The sequence below is a fragment of the Trachemys scripta genome, chromosome 2 (assembly GCF_013100865.1).
Source record: "Trachemys scripta elegans isolate TJP31775 chromosome 2, CAS_Tse_1.0, whole genome shotgun sequence".
NCBI lineage: Eukaryota > Metazoa > Chordata > Testudines > Emydidae > Trachemys > Trachemys scripta.
Genome location: NC_048299.1, coordinates 86,020,395 through 86,039,732, shown reverse-complemented (window position 1 = coordinate 86,039,732; position 19,338 = coordinate 86,020,395). Strand labels below are relative to the sequence as shown.

Sequence of the window (19,338 nt, the reverse complement as noted above, 5' to 3'; positions counted from 1 at the left end):
AGCAAATAATCAAGTCTTGCACATCACTGATCTTAGAAAGCAGCTTAATGAAGTAGGTCCTCTCTCTCTCTCAAGTGGTATTAAGCTCTGATCTCAATGTAAGAGCATAAGAACATATGAATAGCCATAGTGGGTCAGACCAGTGGCCCATCTAGCCCAGTATCCTGTCTTCCCGGGAGTGACCAATGCCAGATGCTTCAGAGGGAATGAACAGAACAAGGCAATCTATTGAGTGCTCCATCCCCAATCATCCAGTCCCAGCTTCTGGCAGTCAAAGGTTTAGAGACACCCAGAGCATGAGGTTTGCATCCCTGACCATCTTGGCTAACAGCCATTGATGGACCTATTCTCCATGAACTTATCTAGTTCTTTTTTGAACCCAGTTATACCTTTGGCCTTCAAAACATCCCATGGCAATGAGTTCCACAGGTTGACTGTGTGTTGTATGAAAAAGTACTTCTTTAGGTTTGTTTTAAACCTGCTGCCTATTAATTTCATGGGGTGACCCGTAGTTCTTGTGTGATGTGAAGGGGTAAATAACACTTTCTTATTCACTTTCTCCACACTATTCATGATTTTATAGACATCTATCATATGCCCACTTGGTAGTCTCTTTTCTAAGATGAAGAGTCCTAGTCTTTTTAATCTCTCCTCATAGAGAAACTGTTCCATATGCCTAATCATTTTTGTTGTCCTTCTCTGTACTTTTTCCAGTTCTAATATATCCTTTTTTTTGAGATGGTGCAACCAGAACTGGATGATGCATACAGTATTCCAGGTCCGTATGTACCTTGGATTTATATAATGGCATTATGATATTTACTATCTTATTATCTATCCCTTTCCTAATGGTTCCTAACATTCTAACAGCTTTTTTGACTGTTACACATTGAGCAGATGTTTTCAGAGAACTATCCACTGTGACACTGCATCCCATAATGCGTTATAGAAATATGCTTATGAGTGTAAATTGACATAACTGGAATATGTTTTATGCTAGATATGCCATGCAACATATCTTTGCACAGGTTATGATCTACTGAATATATTCATCCTATTTGTATGCATGTATCATTTTATATCTGGAGTTATGAGCGTTGGCTCTATGCTTATATTTAAAGTGCTTGCTGTAGGAAGCACATAAAACAGATTTGGTCAACATAGTATGATGGTGTTATTCAAGTAATTGGTTTCAGAGTAACAGCCGTGTTAGTCTGTATCCGCAAAAAGAAGAATAGGAGTACTTGTGGCACCTTAGAGACTAACAAATTTATTAGAGCATAAGCTTTCGTGGACTACAGCCCACTTCTTCGGATGCATATAGAATGGAACATATATTGAGGAGATATATATACACACATACAGAGAGCATAAACAGGTGGGAGTTGTCTTACCAACTCTGAGAGGCCAATTAATTAAGAGAAAAAAAACTTTTGAAGTGATAATCAAGCTAGCCCAGTACAGACAGTTTGATAATAAGTGTGAGAGTACTTACAAGGGGAGATAGAGTCAATGTTTGTAATGGCTCAGCCATTCCCAGTCCTTATTCAAACCGGAGTTGATTGTGTCTAGTTTGCATATCAATTCTAGCTCAGCAGTCTCTCTTTGGAGTCTGTTTTTGAAGTTTTTCTGTTGTAATATAGCCACCCGCAGGTCTGTCACTGAATGACCAGACAGGTTAAAGTGTTCTCCCACTGGTTTTTGAGTATTTTGATTCCTGATGTCAGATTTGCGTCCATTAATTCTTTTGCGTAGAGACTGTCCGGTTTGGCCAATGTACATGGCAGAGGGGCATTGCTGGCACATGATGGCATATATCACATTGGTAGATGTGCAGGTGAACGAGCCCCTGATGGTATGGCTGATGTGATTAGGTCCTATGATGAGGTCACTTGAATAGATATGTGGACAGAGTTGGCATCGGGGTTTGTTACAAGGATAGGTTCCTGGGTTAGTGGTTTTGTTCAGTGATGTGTGGTTGCTGGTGAGTATTTGCTTTAGGTTGGGGGGTTGTCTGTAAACGAGGACAGGTCTGTCTCCCAAGATCTGTGAGAGTAAAGGATCATCTTTCAGGATAGGTTGTAGATCTCTGATGATGCGCTGGAGAGGTTTTAGTTGGGGGCTGAAGGTGACAGCTAGTGGTGTTCTGTTATTTTCTTTGTTGGGCCTGTCTTGTAGATGGCGTTGTGTTCAGCATGGCTGAGGTTATGTGGCAAGTGATGTTGCTTTTCCACAATTTCAGCCTTTGCACGTCGACGGAAGCCATCTATGTAGAAATCCAGTCTGTTGTTTCGACCGTCCGGAGGAGTCCATGCAGAATCCTTTTTTTTGTAGTGCTGGTAGGGAGGATTCTGTGGGTTAGTATGCTGTTCAGAGGTATGTTGGAAATATTCTTTGAGTCGGAGACGTCGAAAGTAGGATTCTAGGTCACCGCAGAACTGTATCATATTCATGGGTCTGGAGGGACAAAAGGAGAGGCCCCGAGATAGGACACCTTCAGCCCCCAACTAAAACCTCTCCAGGGGTTTCTGACCCAACCCGTCACAGCCACAATTACATCAAGATCTCTTCCTTGAGTGGCAACAGCTAATTGAGACTCCATTATTTTGTATATATAGTTGGGATTATGTTTCCCAATGTGTATTACTTTGCATTTATCAACATAGGCTGTCATCTGCCATTGTGTTGCCCGGTGATGAGAGATCCTTTTGTAGCTCTTCACAGTCTGCCTGGGACTTAACTATCTTGAGTAGTTTTGTATCATCTGCAAACTTTGCCACCTCACTCTTTACCCCTTTTTCTAGATCATTTATGACTACGGTGAACAGTACTGGTCCCAGATCTGGCTGCAGATCTGGAGGACTCAGCTATTTACCCTCTCCACTATGAAAACTGACCATTTATACCTACCCGTTGTTTCCTGTCTTTTAACCAGTTACTGATCCATGAGAAGACCTTCCTTCTTATCCAATGACTGATTACTTTGTGTAAGGGCCTTTGGTGAGGGACCTTGTCAAAGGCTTTCTGGAAGTCCAAGTACATTATATCCACTGGATTGCTCTTGTCCACATGTTTGATGGACACCCTCAAAGAATTCTAATAGATTTGTGAAGCATGATTTCCCTTCCAAAAGCAGTGTTGACTCTTCCCCATTATATTACGTTCATCAAAGTGCCTGATAACACTGTTCTTCACTATAGTCTCAACCAATTTTGCCTGGTACTGACATTAGGTTTACTGGACTGTAGTTACCTTTTTTAAAAATTGGCGTTACATTAGCTAGCCATCAGTCATCTGGTTCAGAGGCTGATTTAAGTAACCAGTTACATACCATGCTTAGTAGTTCTGCAATTTCATATTGGAGTTCCTTCAGAACTTTTGGGTGAATACCATCTGATCCTGGTGATTTATTACTCTTTAATTTATCAATTTGTTCCCAAACCTTTTTAAGAGGTATATAATCTCATCATGATAAGGATGCAATTGCTAATCTCCATATACGCAATTGCAAGACAAGGAAAAGATCCAGAGTATGTCCTTTCATAAGTGTCAAGCTAAAATCCCTCTGGGGTAGCCCCAAGAAGAGAGGTTGGACATGGGTCCAGTGGGATAGTAGGACAGTCCTTACAACTTGGTAAGTTTGAAGGTAATGCTATTCTGGGGCTTCACACTATAGATGGACACACTCAGATGACTTTCTCTGTAATGGGGCAATTCCTAGGATGCTAAAAGCACAACCATACATTATTCCTCAGAAGGTTTATGCTGAACCAATTAGTTCACTGGTGAGAGCCGTGCCAAAACAAAGCCAACTGAATCATCCAGGCAGGTCTACAAAAGGCAAGCAAAGACAGGTGCCATGCCCATATTTTAATCATAGTGGTGAGGACTTTTAGCCATCCACTTTTCATTAAGCAACACAACCAACAGGATAAGTTTATCCTTTTGCATGGGATTTCATATCAGAATCATATGGCAAGATCAGTAGGACACATACAACAGATGTTGGCCAATAGATGTCTCATGAAAATCCTGTCTCCTGTTGTCTTATCTCTCTGTAACCCAATCTCAACAAGAAACAAAAGACTCTCACTCAGAACCAGCCTACCATTTGGACCATCAAATCCCCAGTTCCCAAATACATTGCTCTACCTTCTAAACTACACACAGCTATGAAGAGTATGTCAACTTGGGAATGGTAGTAGTGCTCTAGAAAGCAATTGTGTTGTGAAATCTTCAAATAAAGCTTGAACTCCAACAATCAGAGGAGAGAAGAGCATGTATTAGTGTCACCTCCCCTATGTATATTTTGCTAGTTATGACAATAAGAATATGCCTTTTGAAGACTGTACTGGTAGTTACAATATCAGAGAGAAATACTTACAATACAAGAACACTTGGTGCATTTGTTTCCTTCAGGCTGAAATTCCTTCCCTTCATGGTAATGTCTACCTTCAAATATACAACCTGAAAAGCAGATTTTGGGTAAGTGTGACTTAGACCGGGACACTTTGTTTGTTAAATGATGGTACTAGGAATCACTTCATCCTTTCAGTGATATGCATCCAACAATAAAACATGCATTGAAGTGCAGTAACCTGTGTAAGCCTTGGGAGCCCTAAAAAGTTAATTTGGTGCCAGAATGGAGGAGGAAGAGCTTTCACGGATTTACACAGAGAATTTCTTTTATGGCAGATAGTTTGTGCCACATTAAAATGGCAGTCCTGGCACAATCAACTTCTGTTTACAGAAGATTTCACTTTTTTTTAAACACAGTGCTTGTCCACATTAAATTTGGATAGATATAATAAAAACGGTTTTTAGGGTCAGGTTTGACAAAGCCCTGGCTGGGATGACTTAGTTGGGAATTGGTCCTGCTTTGAGCAGGGGGTTGGACTAGATGACCTCTTGAGGTCCTTTCCAACCCTGATATTCTATGATTCTATGAAAAATTAAACATAACAAGCCAATTATAACACTAAAGCAGCAATGTTCTCCTAGTTATATAGTCCTATAAAAACCAATTTGACAAAACTACCCACAAAACAACCTTCCAAACTATCTCCTTCCTTTATTGCCTAGTCATATTATACGTTAGGCCTAAATAATCCCCTGCACACTCAACATAATCCCCATGTTCCTACTCCCAAAACAACCCCCTTCCTATCAATGCTGTGACATGTGACTCCTGGCCCCTTTCCATTCGCCTTCTATACATTCATCTCTAAAACACGAACCCCAGCCAGACCCTGCACAGCTGCCAAAACCTCTGGAATACTTCACACATGAAAAACTAGACAAGCTGCATTCTAAACTGTTTAAACTCTTTCCTATACTATCTCCCTCCCCTACTCCACAGCATTAAAATGTGTGTCGCAATATGGGTGTTCAAAAAATCTACTCACTCTATGCCATTCAATACATTCTATTTTACTGGTCCACATTTCAATAATTTCCTTCCTAATCCCTCCAATAGAGTGGATACTTACCAAATCCTAATAACTAGAAATATTGTGCACAGATGGAAGAGTAGAGTCCCTAGGAAATCTTACCTGGACAAGTGGGGCAACACATTCCCGGCAGCTCAGAAGGGTTTTTGCAATGAACAACACACAGAATCTGAGATGCAGTTACCACTCCTTCCTGAAAGGGAACAAACCAAACTAAACACAATAATAAGGAGCAAAAAGAAAAAACAAAAAAACTGGATGCACAATTAATGACATGATATATGCTGTATAGCAAAAAGTTTTTAAATCCCCCTTTCTTTCTGCAGCTCACTATCAGGATTCAGATTAATCCACACTCAAAAGAGCACTTGAATCTCCCTGACTACAGGCATGAGATTTGTCCTATAATGCGTCAGGTAAGAAACTAAGCACCTTCTTAGGAAAAGGAATTCTTCTTTATCAGGGGTCCCCATCCATAGGAAACTTAAAAATAATCTGCCATGCAGCTTTGATGTAAACAGAACAGACACAAAGCATTCCCTACACTCTCCTCTCAGAGGAAAAGGGCTTAGAAAGGAGATAAAAGCATCTCATTCTGTAGATGGGATCCTCTTATCTAAGATACACCTCCTGATAGGTACTAGTAAATTATCATTTCCTGCACTTCTTGTTGAAGAAGCCAAAGTCCTCCTCGATGAATCTGGGCAAGAGAATCTGGATGCAAAGTCTGTTTTTTTTGTGAACATACCTTTACATTTGTAAACACAGGAAGCCTAATTTTCAAAATGTGAGCACGTAGGGTAAAAAGGATTACCCAATTCTGCATTTTGGACATTCAGACTGGCACTTAGACAAGTAGGTGTTCATTTCACGTGCCCAATATGGATCAGACCATCCGAATGTAAGCTTTGAACATCTTATTATAAAGAAAGTGCATGGCTATTGTTGCTCTTGTTTAATTGCAGCTCATAACATTTTCATAACATTAAAAACTGGGCATGCTTTCCTTTTACTTTTTCTCTGTAAAGACGTTTTGTGGACACAGCCAGTTTTAGATGCCCATGAAAATCATTAATGCAGCAAGCAGGTCTTAGCAAAAAAGGAGCAAGTATCTGACTACCTGGTGCCAAAAGGTACCCATAAAGATCCCTTTGAATATTTCCAGTCCACTTCAAAATTTCTGTGCAGAGTATTCAAACTTGGTCATCTACCTTATTTCTAAAGGTAGTACTGACATCAGTGTTGGGTCAGAAGAAAATGCAGTTCTAGGTAAAGGGTTTTTAGCAGAACTTTGTATTTTCACCCCCGGAAGATCGTGATCAGATCCATTTGTATGGACAAACCTAGAGACTGCAGAAACGTCAATTTGTCAGTTACCTGGCTTGTGTGCACAAATGCAATGTGTGCCTCTGCAGATGAATACTCTTGTGGATTTTATGGGTGCAACTCAGGAAGGCTATCAGAAATGCAGACCACTATGTCTACAAATCAGTAGCTCAGGGGAAAGAAATGGGTTGTTTGTTAGCTTATTTTGATTAGTATTCCAGGTTGGTGTGTCTCACAAACAGGTGCACACTCATATTTTGTTAAAAGTCTAATGATTGCTGACAAAAGCAAAATAATTCCAGTGTTCAGGCTAGCACTCCATCCTTAGCTCATCTGGGAATGTTTTAGATTAGAATCACGGTATTTAACATAAATAAGCCTGTTGTTCTGAATGTTGCACTATAGCTGGTCACAACTGGATGAGTTAAGGACAAAGCAGCAGCCTTACCTCTGAACATGATCTCTTGTTTTTCTTGGCTTAAGAAACTGAAGATTTTAAATGTATTGTTTGGATTTAATACAAAAGATTCAGACTTTCAAAAGAAAAAGCTAACCATTCTGCATTTGTTAACTTCACGACTTCCAGCCCTTACCTGACATTGATATGCAATACATGGATTAGCTGGGACTTGCCATTTCATAGAGCTGTTGTAGGGGTTTCCTTCAAAAGTGCAACCTAGAGAAAGAGAGAAGCAGGACAGTCTCTTACTTTAGGATCACATGATGTTCTGGAAGGGAATTGGTAGATTTCTGTAGAAAAGATTTTCAAGCTCAAGCTGCAGAAAAGGTTCCTGTAAGGAGGACAGAGCTCAAATTCTACTGACAATAGGGTTACCATATTTTGTGCCTCCAAATGGAGGACACTCCACGGCCCCCGGCCCCGCCCCAGCCCCGCCCACACCCTCGCCCCAACCCCGCCCCTCCCCAAAGTCTCCGCCCCCTCCCCTGCTTCCCGCGAATATTTGATTCGCGGGAAGCCTGAAGCAGGTAAGAAGGGTGTGGGGGGGAGGAGGCGCGGCCCAGGCTGGCCCCCCGGCGTTTCCAGCCTGGGTCGGCTCGGGCCCTGGGGTGCCGGCCGGCCCACCACCTCCGGCCCGCCCAGCACTGCCGGCCCCCGGCGGCCCGGCGCACCCCCCGATCCCGGCCCCACGGGCCCGGCTCCCCGGCTCCCGGTCCAGCTCCCCGCCCCGCGGGCTCGGCTCCCCGGCTGACCGGCTCCCCGCGGGCTCGGCTCCCCGCGGGCCCGGCTGACTGGCCCGGACCCCGGCCCGGCACCGCGCCCCCGGCTCCCCGTCTGGCCCCGCGCCCGGCCCGGCACTGTGACCCTGGCCCGGCACTGCGCCCCTGGTTCCCGGCCCGGCCCCATGCCCCCGGCCCCGGCCCCGCACCACCGGCCCCGGCCGAGCACCACCGAGCCCTCCCGATTTTCCCGGACATGCCCGGCTTTTGGGGATTTCCCCCCGGACGGGGATTTGAGCCCCCAAAAGCCGGACATGTCCGGGAAAATCCGGACGTATGGTAACCCTAACTGACAAGATCTCCCCAAGTCCAGCCAGTCGTCCACATATGGATACATTTTTGGTGCCTCTCTTCCTGACCTATGTTGTGAGTACTTTGGTAAACACCCTTGGGGTGGGGGAAGAGACAAAAGGGAAGCACTCTATTTTGATAATGTTCTTGGCCCACCATGAATCTTAGGTACATCCTATGTGATTGGATTATAGCTATGCTGAAGAATGCATCTTGAAGACTGAAAGATGGGAACCAGTTCCTTGATTCCAGAGTGGGGACTACTGATGCCAGAGTAGCCTTCCAGAATTTCAATTTCTTTATGAATGCATTGAGATGTTTTAGGCCAGGTCTACGCTGCAGGCCTATGTCAGTATAACTACCTCACTCAAGGGTGTGAAAAATCCATACCCCTGAGTGACATAATTATACCAACCTTAACTGCCCCCTTTGAGTAGGCAGCACTATGTTGACGAGACAGCTTCTCCCATCAACATAGCTATCGCATCTCAGGGAGGTGAATTAACTATGCCAATGGGAGAGCTCTCTCCCTTCAGTGTAGGAATGTCTTCACTTAAGTGGTGCAGCTGTGCCAATGCAGAGTTTTAAGAGTAGACCTGCCCTTAGAACCAGGATTTGTTGCCACCCTCCCTTTTCCTTAAGGATGAGAAGGCATCTGCTATAGAAGCCTTCCCCCTGATATTGATGGTGAACCTTCTCAATAGCCCTGAAAGAAAGTAGCAAGGACCTTTTGTTATAAGAGGACCTCATGAAAAGGGACAGGGAAGGGTGATTGGGAGTAGCTGGTGTCGGGAAATAGATAAACTAGTGCTCTTAAAAACATGCCAGTTTTAAGAATTGGCTGAAGTAATTGAAGATATCTCTTTTAAAAAAAAAGTCTATGTAAGGATCTTGGAAGCAATATTTTACCAGAGTTAAAGCCTATAGATAGTTCTATCTTCTAGTTCATAAATCAACAAGTAACAATGCACAGATTGGCCAGTGTAGAGATGGTAGCAATATGATGGGCAGGAGTTTAGCAATGTTCCCAAGGAGATGCAAAGAGGACCAGGTTAAAACATTAGCATCACCTTTAAATGACAGAACTATATAAAGATAATACCCTTGTGCATGGCATCACAAACGTGGGTAATGTGGACTGCTGTAACAGTTAAAGGGCCATATTCTCAGTTGGTGTAAATCAGCATAGCTCCATTAACATCAATGAAGCTATGGCAGTTCAAACTAGCTGAGGATCTAGTCTATAAAATCACTAACACAGGCCAACCATGGAAGAGGTGTGGCTCCAGGGCAATGAAGCTCAAAGCTTGGTCTCAAGAATCTAAGCAACGAAGAATGCCGAGAAGATGGACTTGTTTTTCTTGTAAATGTGGAGGCTTAAAGTCAAATGAAGAAAAGTCTTTAACTAATCAGTCCCCTTCATAATTTTAATCCAGGCAATTATTTTACTCAGATGAAAATTAAATTAAAAAAAAAAAAAAAAAAAAAACACAACCCACCACACCACACACAACTCAGAGGCATAATCTTTTTAAAAAATTAAAGATAGAAAGCTAAGCATAGACAGGGAATCCAAACAGCACGTTTTCCCTCAAAAAGTGATGAGCATATGGAATTAGTTTCTAGAATCCGCCGCTGGAGTAAATGGCATAAAATGGATTTAAGAGACAACTGAGAAGTCTTTCTGGAGGAGCAAAGGATGTTAGGATATAGCAAAATAGCAGGGGGTGGGAGGTGTTCAGTGTCACTCAAAAATGGAACAGGCTTGTAGGTTCAAACAGCCTTTTCCTGTTTGTTAAAGATCATATGCTTTTTTAGGAGAATCCCTTAAAGCACTTATCCATCCAGTCTTCTGCTGCTTCCATGCAGTAGTGCTAGCATAGAACAAGCTGGAAGCTATAGCAATACAGTAATTACAGGTCTTTTTATTAAAATAGGGCCCATCACAATATTGATTCTCACTGCTCAGTTGCCTGAGACGGGGACTTTTATATGAAATGTACACGATTGCTGGGGAAGGTCTCTTCAAACACACACTTTTTTAAAGCATATCTGAATGGATAAGGCCTGATCCAAAGCTACTGAAGTCAATGGAAAGACTCCCAAAGAGCTGTGGAACAGCCTTAGCGGGACAGCAAAAGAGGAATATACAGAGACAATAAAATGAAAGAAATTACTATGTTATATAACAGGCATAGATTATCTGTGCCCTTCCTCCTCAAATCCCACTAAAATGGTTATTTATAAATTTGGGAAATTTTTTGTTCTTTTCAAAAACTTTCAGCAGTAAAATCTGGGATTCTTTTAGGGAATACACTCAATTCAGTATCAGTGGGCAAGATTGTCAGTACTATGGGTGGGAGCTGTTCTGTTTTCTGATAAATCTCCTCATGAAATGCCCACATGAAAAAGATCACCCATTCTCAGAAATACCAGGCAAGGTAGAGCAATTTGAATAACTGATTTAACTATAATTTCAAATTTGATTTTTATTTATTTATTGTTTAAGTCACTGATTTAAATCAGGTTTGGAGTTTTGTAAAGCTAATTTGAAAGTTTAAGATATGGCATTTTTAGATTAACATTTATAATGAATTAGGTTATAAATACTCCTCTTTAAAATGTCAATATTGGTACAGTTTCTTATTTGTCTTCTATAAAACAGTGATAAGCAAAAAAACACAATATTGCAACTGAAGGCCCTGATGCTTCAATCACTTAAGCAGATAAGAAACTCTGCTTATGTGAAAGGGACTCAAATGAATAGTTCCATTGTTTTAAAGTTAACATGTGCATAAGCGTTTGCAGCCTCTGGGACTAAAATTGTATTTTTTATTAAAAATGTCTTAATGGCATAAAACCTTTGTCATTTCAAAATAAATTGCTTCAGTGTTAACAATAGAAATTGAGACAACACATTCACATTGTTATTCGGAACTGTTTTGTACACAGAGGCCAACATTTTCAAAATCCATATTTTGCCACCTAAATGTGGGATTTTCAAAAGTACTTAAGTGATTTACCATTTCAGCCTTCTTGACTTCTGGAAGTTCAATATGGGCCCAGTTCTACAAATTGCTGAACACTCTGGTCCCCATTCAGGAAAACGCTTAAGCATGTGCTTGATTTCAAGCACTGCAGTGGAACCATTCACATCCTGCAAGTTAAGGACCAAAAACCGAGTGCTCAGTGCCTTGCACAATGGAGCTCTATATCCGAGTGTGGGACTGGCTGCAACATAACGCCAGCTATTTGCTTATCAGTTTTGTGTGTGTTGTATGTACAGTTAATGAGACTCTGGACAGATCTTTTTCTTTATGGATGAGCATTTTAAACATATAACTTCTTAGTAGAAAAATATTTCTGTGCAAAATCTGAAATCAAATTAGGAAACTAATAAAGGTAACAAGGGTAAAATTTTAGCAATTTTAAATAAAGATGCCCTTTGATTTCAGTTGGGCTAGGATTTCATTCTCAGTCTCTTTCTTACTTAGGAAGCCAAGTGGCAAATACTACTCCTATTTCAGTACATATCAGCAAACAAACCTGTAAAGAATTTTATTTGGATTTAATCCTAGTTTGTTTTGATTTGACTACTCCACATTGCAGAACAGGGGGCAGAGTGCAGGTGTCAAAGTGATGAGAGGTGAGATGCAGACAGAGGTTTTAGTTGACCAGAATCTTGTAAGTGAAAAAGACCAGGAGCCAACGAAGTGGGGTTGACGTGGTCAGAGCCTTGAGAAGGTAGGATTGTTTTAACTGCTGAATGTTGGGAAGATTGAAGACGGGATAAAATCATTGAGGCTGGAGAGAAAGTAGTTACAATAGCCCAGGTGAAATGTTCACATTCTTTTGACCAGAGGCATGACCCTTTGCCCATAGTTGTGTCCTTTGTACTTCCCAAAACTGCACCCATAACACATTCTTCAAAATTAAAAGAAAACAGACTACATACCAGCTAGTGTTCCAGACTCTTACTTTCAATACACACATCTTTCAGCTGACACTGCAAACACAAAGCAGGGCCTTCCGAATCCACTTAATCATACTACGGAAGTTTGAGACTCTCCTGAAATCAGCTGAGTAAAACCCTTTCTGCTTCAATAAGCTTATTCATCCAGGTAGAATTCTGCCTACTACATGATTGAACACACACCATATTTAGCTCAGAAAGTAGCAATATGTGCAATGTTATCAGTGAAGGTATTGCTTTCTCTTCTGCACAGTCACAGACCATGATGGAATCCCTCTTCAAGATCCTATAAGCCTAATTCTCACCAGGATTAAGTCAACTTTTGCTAGCCATTTATTATCTGAAGGGGGGCGGGGGGAACCAAGTATAAAAATCTAGGAACACCAGAGCTCAAGTTAAATACTCAGCTTAAGTATTTAAATACTTAGTTATCTCAGATTAATACATACTGAAAGGACAGCATAAAAGACCAGACTAGACTAATTTCAATGGAACTATGCTGATTTACCTAGTTAAGATTCTGACCTTAATTTACAGTCCCTCCTACTTCTTCTCTTAGAAATGCTAGTTTATTATTAATGTAAAATATTAACTTTCCGTTATCTGTGGTTTTGTTCCTATAAGCTACCTAGGTCCAAATTGTTCAGATAAGTATTGGATAAGCATACAAGCTTTGAGTTGCTTATCTGAACCAAACCAAACCACTGAATCTTTTGAAGTTGGTCCATTGTGGTCTATTAAGTGAAAACTACTCAATAGCTGCTAAAGTAACCTGATAAAGGCAAACTGATAAGGACCTAAATCTAGACTATCTACATAATAAATGGAGGCAATATAACTAAATGAGCTGTAAATTACAGCTTTAGTTATTTCCTGGTCAGAGCCAGAAGTGTAAACCAGAGTCATAAGCCAGAAGCCGAGCCAGGGATCAGTACCTGAGAGACAGCAGCCGAATGTTAGAACCATAAGGTCAACCAGAGTCATAAGCCAGAGGGGAGATGGGGCTGCAACAAGGGCAAGCACAGCTGCAGGCATGGTAGAGGTTAAGCAGCCACTGGTCTGCGGTGGGGGGCCAGGCTTATATAAGCAGGGTAGCTAAACTAGCAGCCAGCCAGGGCTGTGGCCACTCTGTCAGTTCCAAGGCAGTGCAGCTGGGCTCACTGGTTGCCTAGCAGCAAAGTTAATCAGGGAGCAGGCCAGTATCTGGTCCTAGCTGGTCCAGGCCCTGCCAACTCTGCATCTGGGAATGAGCCTCCCAGCCTAGGTCCACAGACTTGTATCGGCAGTGCTAGCAGGCTAAAAACACCGGTGTAGACATTGTCACTCATGCTGGAGCATGAACTGTCAAGCCAACACACCCCAGCCCCCCAGGCTTGAAAGCCTGAGCTCCAATCCGAGTCACAATTTCTACACAGCTATTTTTAGCCTGGTAGCTTGAGCTCTACTAGCGCGAGTCCCAGGTACAGACATACCCTGTGTGTGATGGCACACTTATTTTGGAATGAGAGTACCCTATTTTGAAATAACTTAGATCAATTTTTTACAGTTTTCCATTAAAAAAAGAAAAGAAAAGAATAGGGCTCTTTTATTCCAAAAGAATCATGTTCTCACACAGATTTGAACAGATATAACTAAAGATGTGAATTACAATAAATTGAGTTATTTTTGTTCCATTTACCATGTAGACAAACTGGACAGTCAGTAAGCCACTCATGATCCCACCCCCCAATAAGAATTTTAATGAAACTTTTTTTTCCTCCTGCTCCCCAGCAGCATATGACAGTAGGACTCCAAAGAGAAAAAATGGGCTGGAAAAGATGGACTAGCATACTAAGGCTTAGACAGTGTCCTCTGGAGTTCAATAAAAATAGGACTTTATTACTCAATTTGACAATGCCCAACAAGATTCCAGCAGGAATTTGTGCTTATTTTATGCTAATGGGAATTCTATAGATAAGTAATTTCCCATTGTCCCAGGAGAAAATATCAGATTAACATACTGTAGGTTGGCTCCATGTCCCCCGTTTCTAAAGCATCTTTCTTCTCCCCTCCCCTTCTATTTAAAAAGTAATCTCTCTATTGGCATGAAAAATAAACATCAGGATAAAGAAAACAGTCACAAGACAGGTTTTATTTATTTTTTGATAAATTATTCCTCAGGGAAAAGCCCAGACAAACTAGCACAGAAATATCAGATGAAGCCAAAACCCCCTTGCAAATTCAGCTGTATGTCACTGACATTAAACCTGTTGGCCAAGTTAAGAGAACTGCAAATCCCATATGTGGATATTATTAAATCTATTTTCACATATTTCATAATGTTAAAGAATCACTGACACCTCCTGGCAAATGCTGAAATTCTACGTGGAGACAATTCTGCATAAGAGTAATGTAGCTAGTATTCCTCTTCTGTTTTTTATTTGTGTGCAAAAAACCGTGTTTCTTAGAGGCTCATTTGTTTCTGCTGCTTATACTTCACTTGGTGTGATATACATGCAGAGCAGAGAGCCTGTGCAATGTCCTCCACACCACTTACACCCAACATTAAAGCGACAAATCCAGCTCCCTCCTGCATAGCCACAGAGTCCCTTTTTGCAGCTGAACCACTGCAGTTCCATTGCACACAGGATGTGGATGTGCAGGAGCCTCATACGGGGCCAACAGCGTAGCATAACAGCACCTGGGTGCGATGCAGGTAGCGATTCACATCTGCATAAATCCCTCATTGCTCCTCCTCCTGAATCGTGAAATTTAATATCCCTTCCAAAAATTTTGGTTTTGTGAATTATAAGTCTAGATATCTTGATATTCAAGAAGGCTTGCAATGTCATTGCCTGTGCTATAATCCACTTCCGTTACAAAATAGGATTATTTTTAAGGATTATCAATGGAGCATATATGTCACAAACACTTAAATCATTACCAAATATTTTTAAAATGAACCATTAACAGTGAACAAGTACAGAACAGAATAAATTGCATATAAAGAAAAGTAAAAGATAGCACCAGACTCAGCCTAGAACATCATAAAACATACTTAGGGCTTGTCAACACTACTGTGTGGGGGTCAATCTAAGATACGCAACTTCAGCTACGTGAATAGCGTAGCTGAAGTCGACGTACTTAGATCTACTTACTGCCGTGTCTTCACTGCGGTAAGTTGACAGCTGATGCTCTCCCGTCAACTTCGATTGCGCTTCTCGTTCTGGTGGAGTACTGGAGTCGACGGGAGAGCGCTCAGCAGTCACTATAGACGCAATAAAATCGACCCCCGCTGGGTTGATCTCTGCCCGCCGATCAAACAGGTTGTGTAGACAAGCCCTTAGAGTAAAAAACACCTTTAGCGTCCCACCTACTACATCTTTGCACAGCACTCTCATAGCCATCCAGCAGAGATGCACATTAGCAGGAACAAAGAGTGGAGTATGGCTCACAGTTATAGTACACACATCTTATCCATCTCTGATCCACTAATAACAAACACTTATTCAGAGTGCAAATAATTTTTAGAGATGGAGAGAGCCCCAAATTAAAATGACATCTGTCCAGCTAAATACAAAAAAGCTGCCAAATCCGTTTCTATAATCCTCAATGACCTCATATGTTTTCATTAAATGTATTGAATAAAATGAGAGAAGAGAAAAGGCACTTTCGCCCCCATGCTACAGTGACAGGACATACTGGACTGGGATTCAGGCTGAAAAGCACTGTTCTATGGTAACAAGAATCTTTACCCCTTACACATAATCTGCAGACACGCCCCCTCCCAGAGTCCACTAGTTTAAGGAGAATATATTGTTTTTATCTCAGCAGCTTTCTCATTGCATAGGCAGGTAAGGTTTTTGTTGTTTCAGTGAAAGCAGAGAAGAACTGCTAGAAGACATTTAAATATCACACACAAGTGTGCAATTAGTAGCAAGGGATCACTGTTCAGTATGCAGCTAGAAGGAAAAATTCTCCCACAATGTTTTGAATTCTGATTATTTTTGTGTGCATAGATAGGTATGCATAGGTATTCAGCAGAGTGCTCAGCTGGATGCACAATCGAATGCATAAAATCCCATTTTCAACTGCTGTGGTGACATGGACTACATAACTGGAAGTATTACAGCCCCAAAATCAAATCATTAGGAGGCCTCCCACATAATAAAACAAAACAACCAGATTTCCTGCCTGTTTTTATGGTCATCACAAACTGTTTGAAACTGGCTTCTTCTTTCATACACAAAGCCAATTTTGAAATTATACTCCCCACCTTTTGTTCATGATATTATAGACACCTTTATATTTTAAATGACAATAGCCAACCATCCATTTCTGCATAAGGTTGGGAAACCTGGCATTAACAAAGAATATTACAAGGGAAATTAGTAACAACCCCTATGTTTTGGTTGCCCAACACTTTCCATTATAAAAGATTCTGGTGACTTGCTGAGAAACTCTTACACCGCTATTGTTTGCAATAGACCTTTGAAATTAGGCATGAAGAAATCCATTGGGCTCAAGAAGTGCCTTTTCTTTGGCCCAGGAAATGTTGTTCAGGTTTAACTGAGATGTGAAATGATTATTTTTAAAGTTTATTTCTCTTGCTTGAGTTGCTCAGGACCCTTTTTTTGGGGGGGGGGAGGGGGAGGTAAACAGCTTACCAAAACAATATCTGAATACAAATATTCTGAGGCCATATCCCATGCTACCACCAAAGCAGGGGTACATCCTGGGAGCTGTAGAGGAAGAGGGAGGGAAGTGGGATCCCCAATTTCCACCCAGACACACTACATGGCCCCAGCAGATCACACCCCCCTTTGGGGGCCACCACATGGGACAGGAGCTCTCCCCAGCCTGCTGGGTGGAGGGCAAGAGAGACAAAGCAAGAAACCAGGCTCCCCACAAAGACATATCCCAGAGGCTTATTTCCTCCCCTACCCCGCAACAGGCAGAAGAGCCTTTATTTGCTACCTGCTAATCCAGTTAGTTCGGTAGCTCAAGCAGTTTTGAAGGTTCAGGTTTCAAACCTTGCTGATGATGTATGCTGTGTGGGGGCCCTCCAATTTTACCCAATAGTGGTTACCTTTTTTTAAAAAACTTTAAATACACTAAGAAATTACAATATAAAATTATGTTATTTAAGTGGCAAAACCAAGCTCTCAAGAGATAGAAAATTCCAGAATTTAAGGTTCCCCCGCAAACATAATTCTGCCCCTTGTGCATATGTGTTCTGATCAAGTTTTAAATTACATACTACTTTTTTCACCGAACCTCTGCCTCATTCATTACACGGGAAAGACCCACAAGGAGGGAAAAATCAAGGTTCCAGGGGCAACCTTAAATTTTTGCATTTCCAAACTTTTGAGTCCTTGAATTTGTAACCTTAATGTATTTTAACTTGGATTTTTTGTATGCAATTTCATATGCAAGAAAGCGACCATCTATGCATCTGGTATGAACATGGGGATTTGATTTCCAATCAGTTCAAAACATAGTTTAGGAACTTTTATGCTGTAAAGCTAAAGCAAAATATAATATATAGTTTGTGTCAATGAAACTTGTAACTATAAATTCATACATTTTCAGGAAACAGTTTAATTTCAATGTCATTTTAAGGTGGGCCTCTCCCTTTCCTTGGCTTAAAAAAAAAAAAAAAAGTGTCAGAGTTTTAGACAAATCTATGAATTTGGGTTTGCCAGGCACGTTCAGAAATCTAAAGCAGGACTACAGAGGCAAAGCATAAATAGATCAGCCATCAAATGTCTTTAACCATCCAGGAAAAATACATATCAATCATGTCTCTTCTGCCTGAATTATAGAGTAGTCTGTTTTCCTGCCATTATATTTTTTCCGGCAGGGTGGTAGAATGTTTGCATTAGGTTTTGGATTCAGAATTCCCCAGCAATTTATTCTATCCTACTTCCCTCCCAAAGTCACCCCTACCACCACTAGGGAATTAAAAAAAAAAAAAAAAAAAAGAGAGAGAGAGAGAGAGAAAGTAAAAGCTGGCTGAATCTGAAATTCTTTACTTCATTAACTGAGTACTATTGAGCAGTCTCTCAACAGTTTTACAATGTTTTATGGCATATTACCTCACTGTGTCACTATAAAAAAAAAAAAGACACTTTCTACTGATTTTAATTACAAAATGTATCACTTGTATAAGTATGGTAATTATGTAAAGAACATATTTCTTTATTACCACAGTTCATGTATTATATAGTAAAGGACACCCCACACACACCCCAAAAAAAGAAGTGGGAATTTAACAATTAGCTCATTCAATTTCTAAAGCACTTTGAAGATGAAAAATGCTAGCTGAGAACTAAGCATGTGTTGTTTGCATTGTTGCCTAGTTCCCTTTTTAGGAAATTTTAGTTTAAATTATCCCCAGATGCAAGTAGTTTTTACTAAAGTCTAAACTTTTTACAAGATTTATGGCTCATTGCTATCATGTATATTAATAGAATTCAGTAACTACAATACACTGTGTTGGTAAGGGGGATGTTTGTTTTAAACAGATATGCAGAAATAGCAGCAGCTGCCATGTTATTTTCTGAACTGCACTTCTCTTTTTCTTCACTGAAAAAGAGGAGATGTAAGAGAGCTTCTGGAAGGATATGGAGTAAGTATCTGCATATTTATTCACTTGGAGGAGACAGCAAAGAATACCAGCCGGCCAGAAACCTATGAGCCCGAAGGTGTGAAATGTGAAATTTCTAATACGGGGAAGAAAGAGGTTTGCTTGAATGTTCAAACCAGCTATCACTTCACTTTTGACCACAGCAATCTCTTATGGATGTGGTGGGAATGATGGTTGGGTTGATCTTTATTGGTTGATCATGACAACAAACAATGAAAACATGCAGAAAACAAGTTTTGGAAAGGGAAGGGTGAATTCCTTCATATCAAATAGGGAATTATTTGGAAGACAGAATAGAAAAGTAATGAATATGTAATAGGGTAGCAGCAGCAAGGACTCTTCATCTTCTGAGGGAAACTTAGCAGTCCTTCCAAATGTTTGAAGTCTGTTTCACTAATGCTATTAAGATTTTGTTTCCATTTAGTGCTTAG

The 19,338-nt window shown here is 40.9% G+C and overlaps 1 protein-coding gene across 2 annotated transcripts in view; it reads right to left on the bottom strand.

Moving 5' to 3' along the window:
• Positions 1-19,338, bottom strand: part of BMPER (BMP binding endothelial regulator) — a 221,987-nt gene that overhangs the window by 173,979 nt on the left and 28,670 nt on the right. For both annotated transcript variants that reach the window (XM_034761175.1, XM_034761176.1), the window contains 3 exons: positions 7,370-7,452; positions 5,553-5,643; positions 4,385-4,467 (listed from right to left, as the gene is read on the bottom strand). In XM_034761175.1, the coding sequence (XP_034617066.1) occupies positions 4,385-4,467; positions 5,553-5,643; positions 7,370-7,452 (257 nt within the window). The remainder of the gene's footprint in view (positions 1-4,384; positions 4,468-5,552; positions 5,644-7,369; positions 7,453-19,338) is intronic.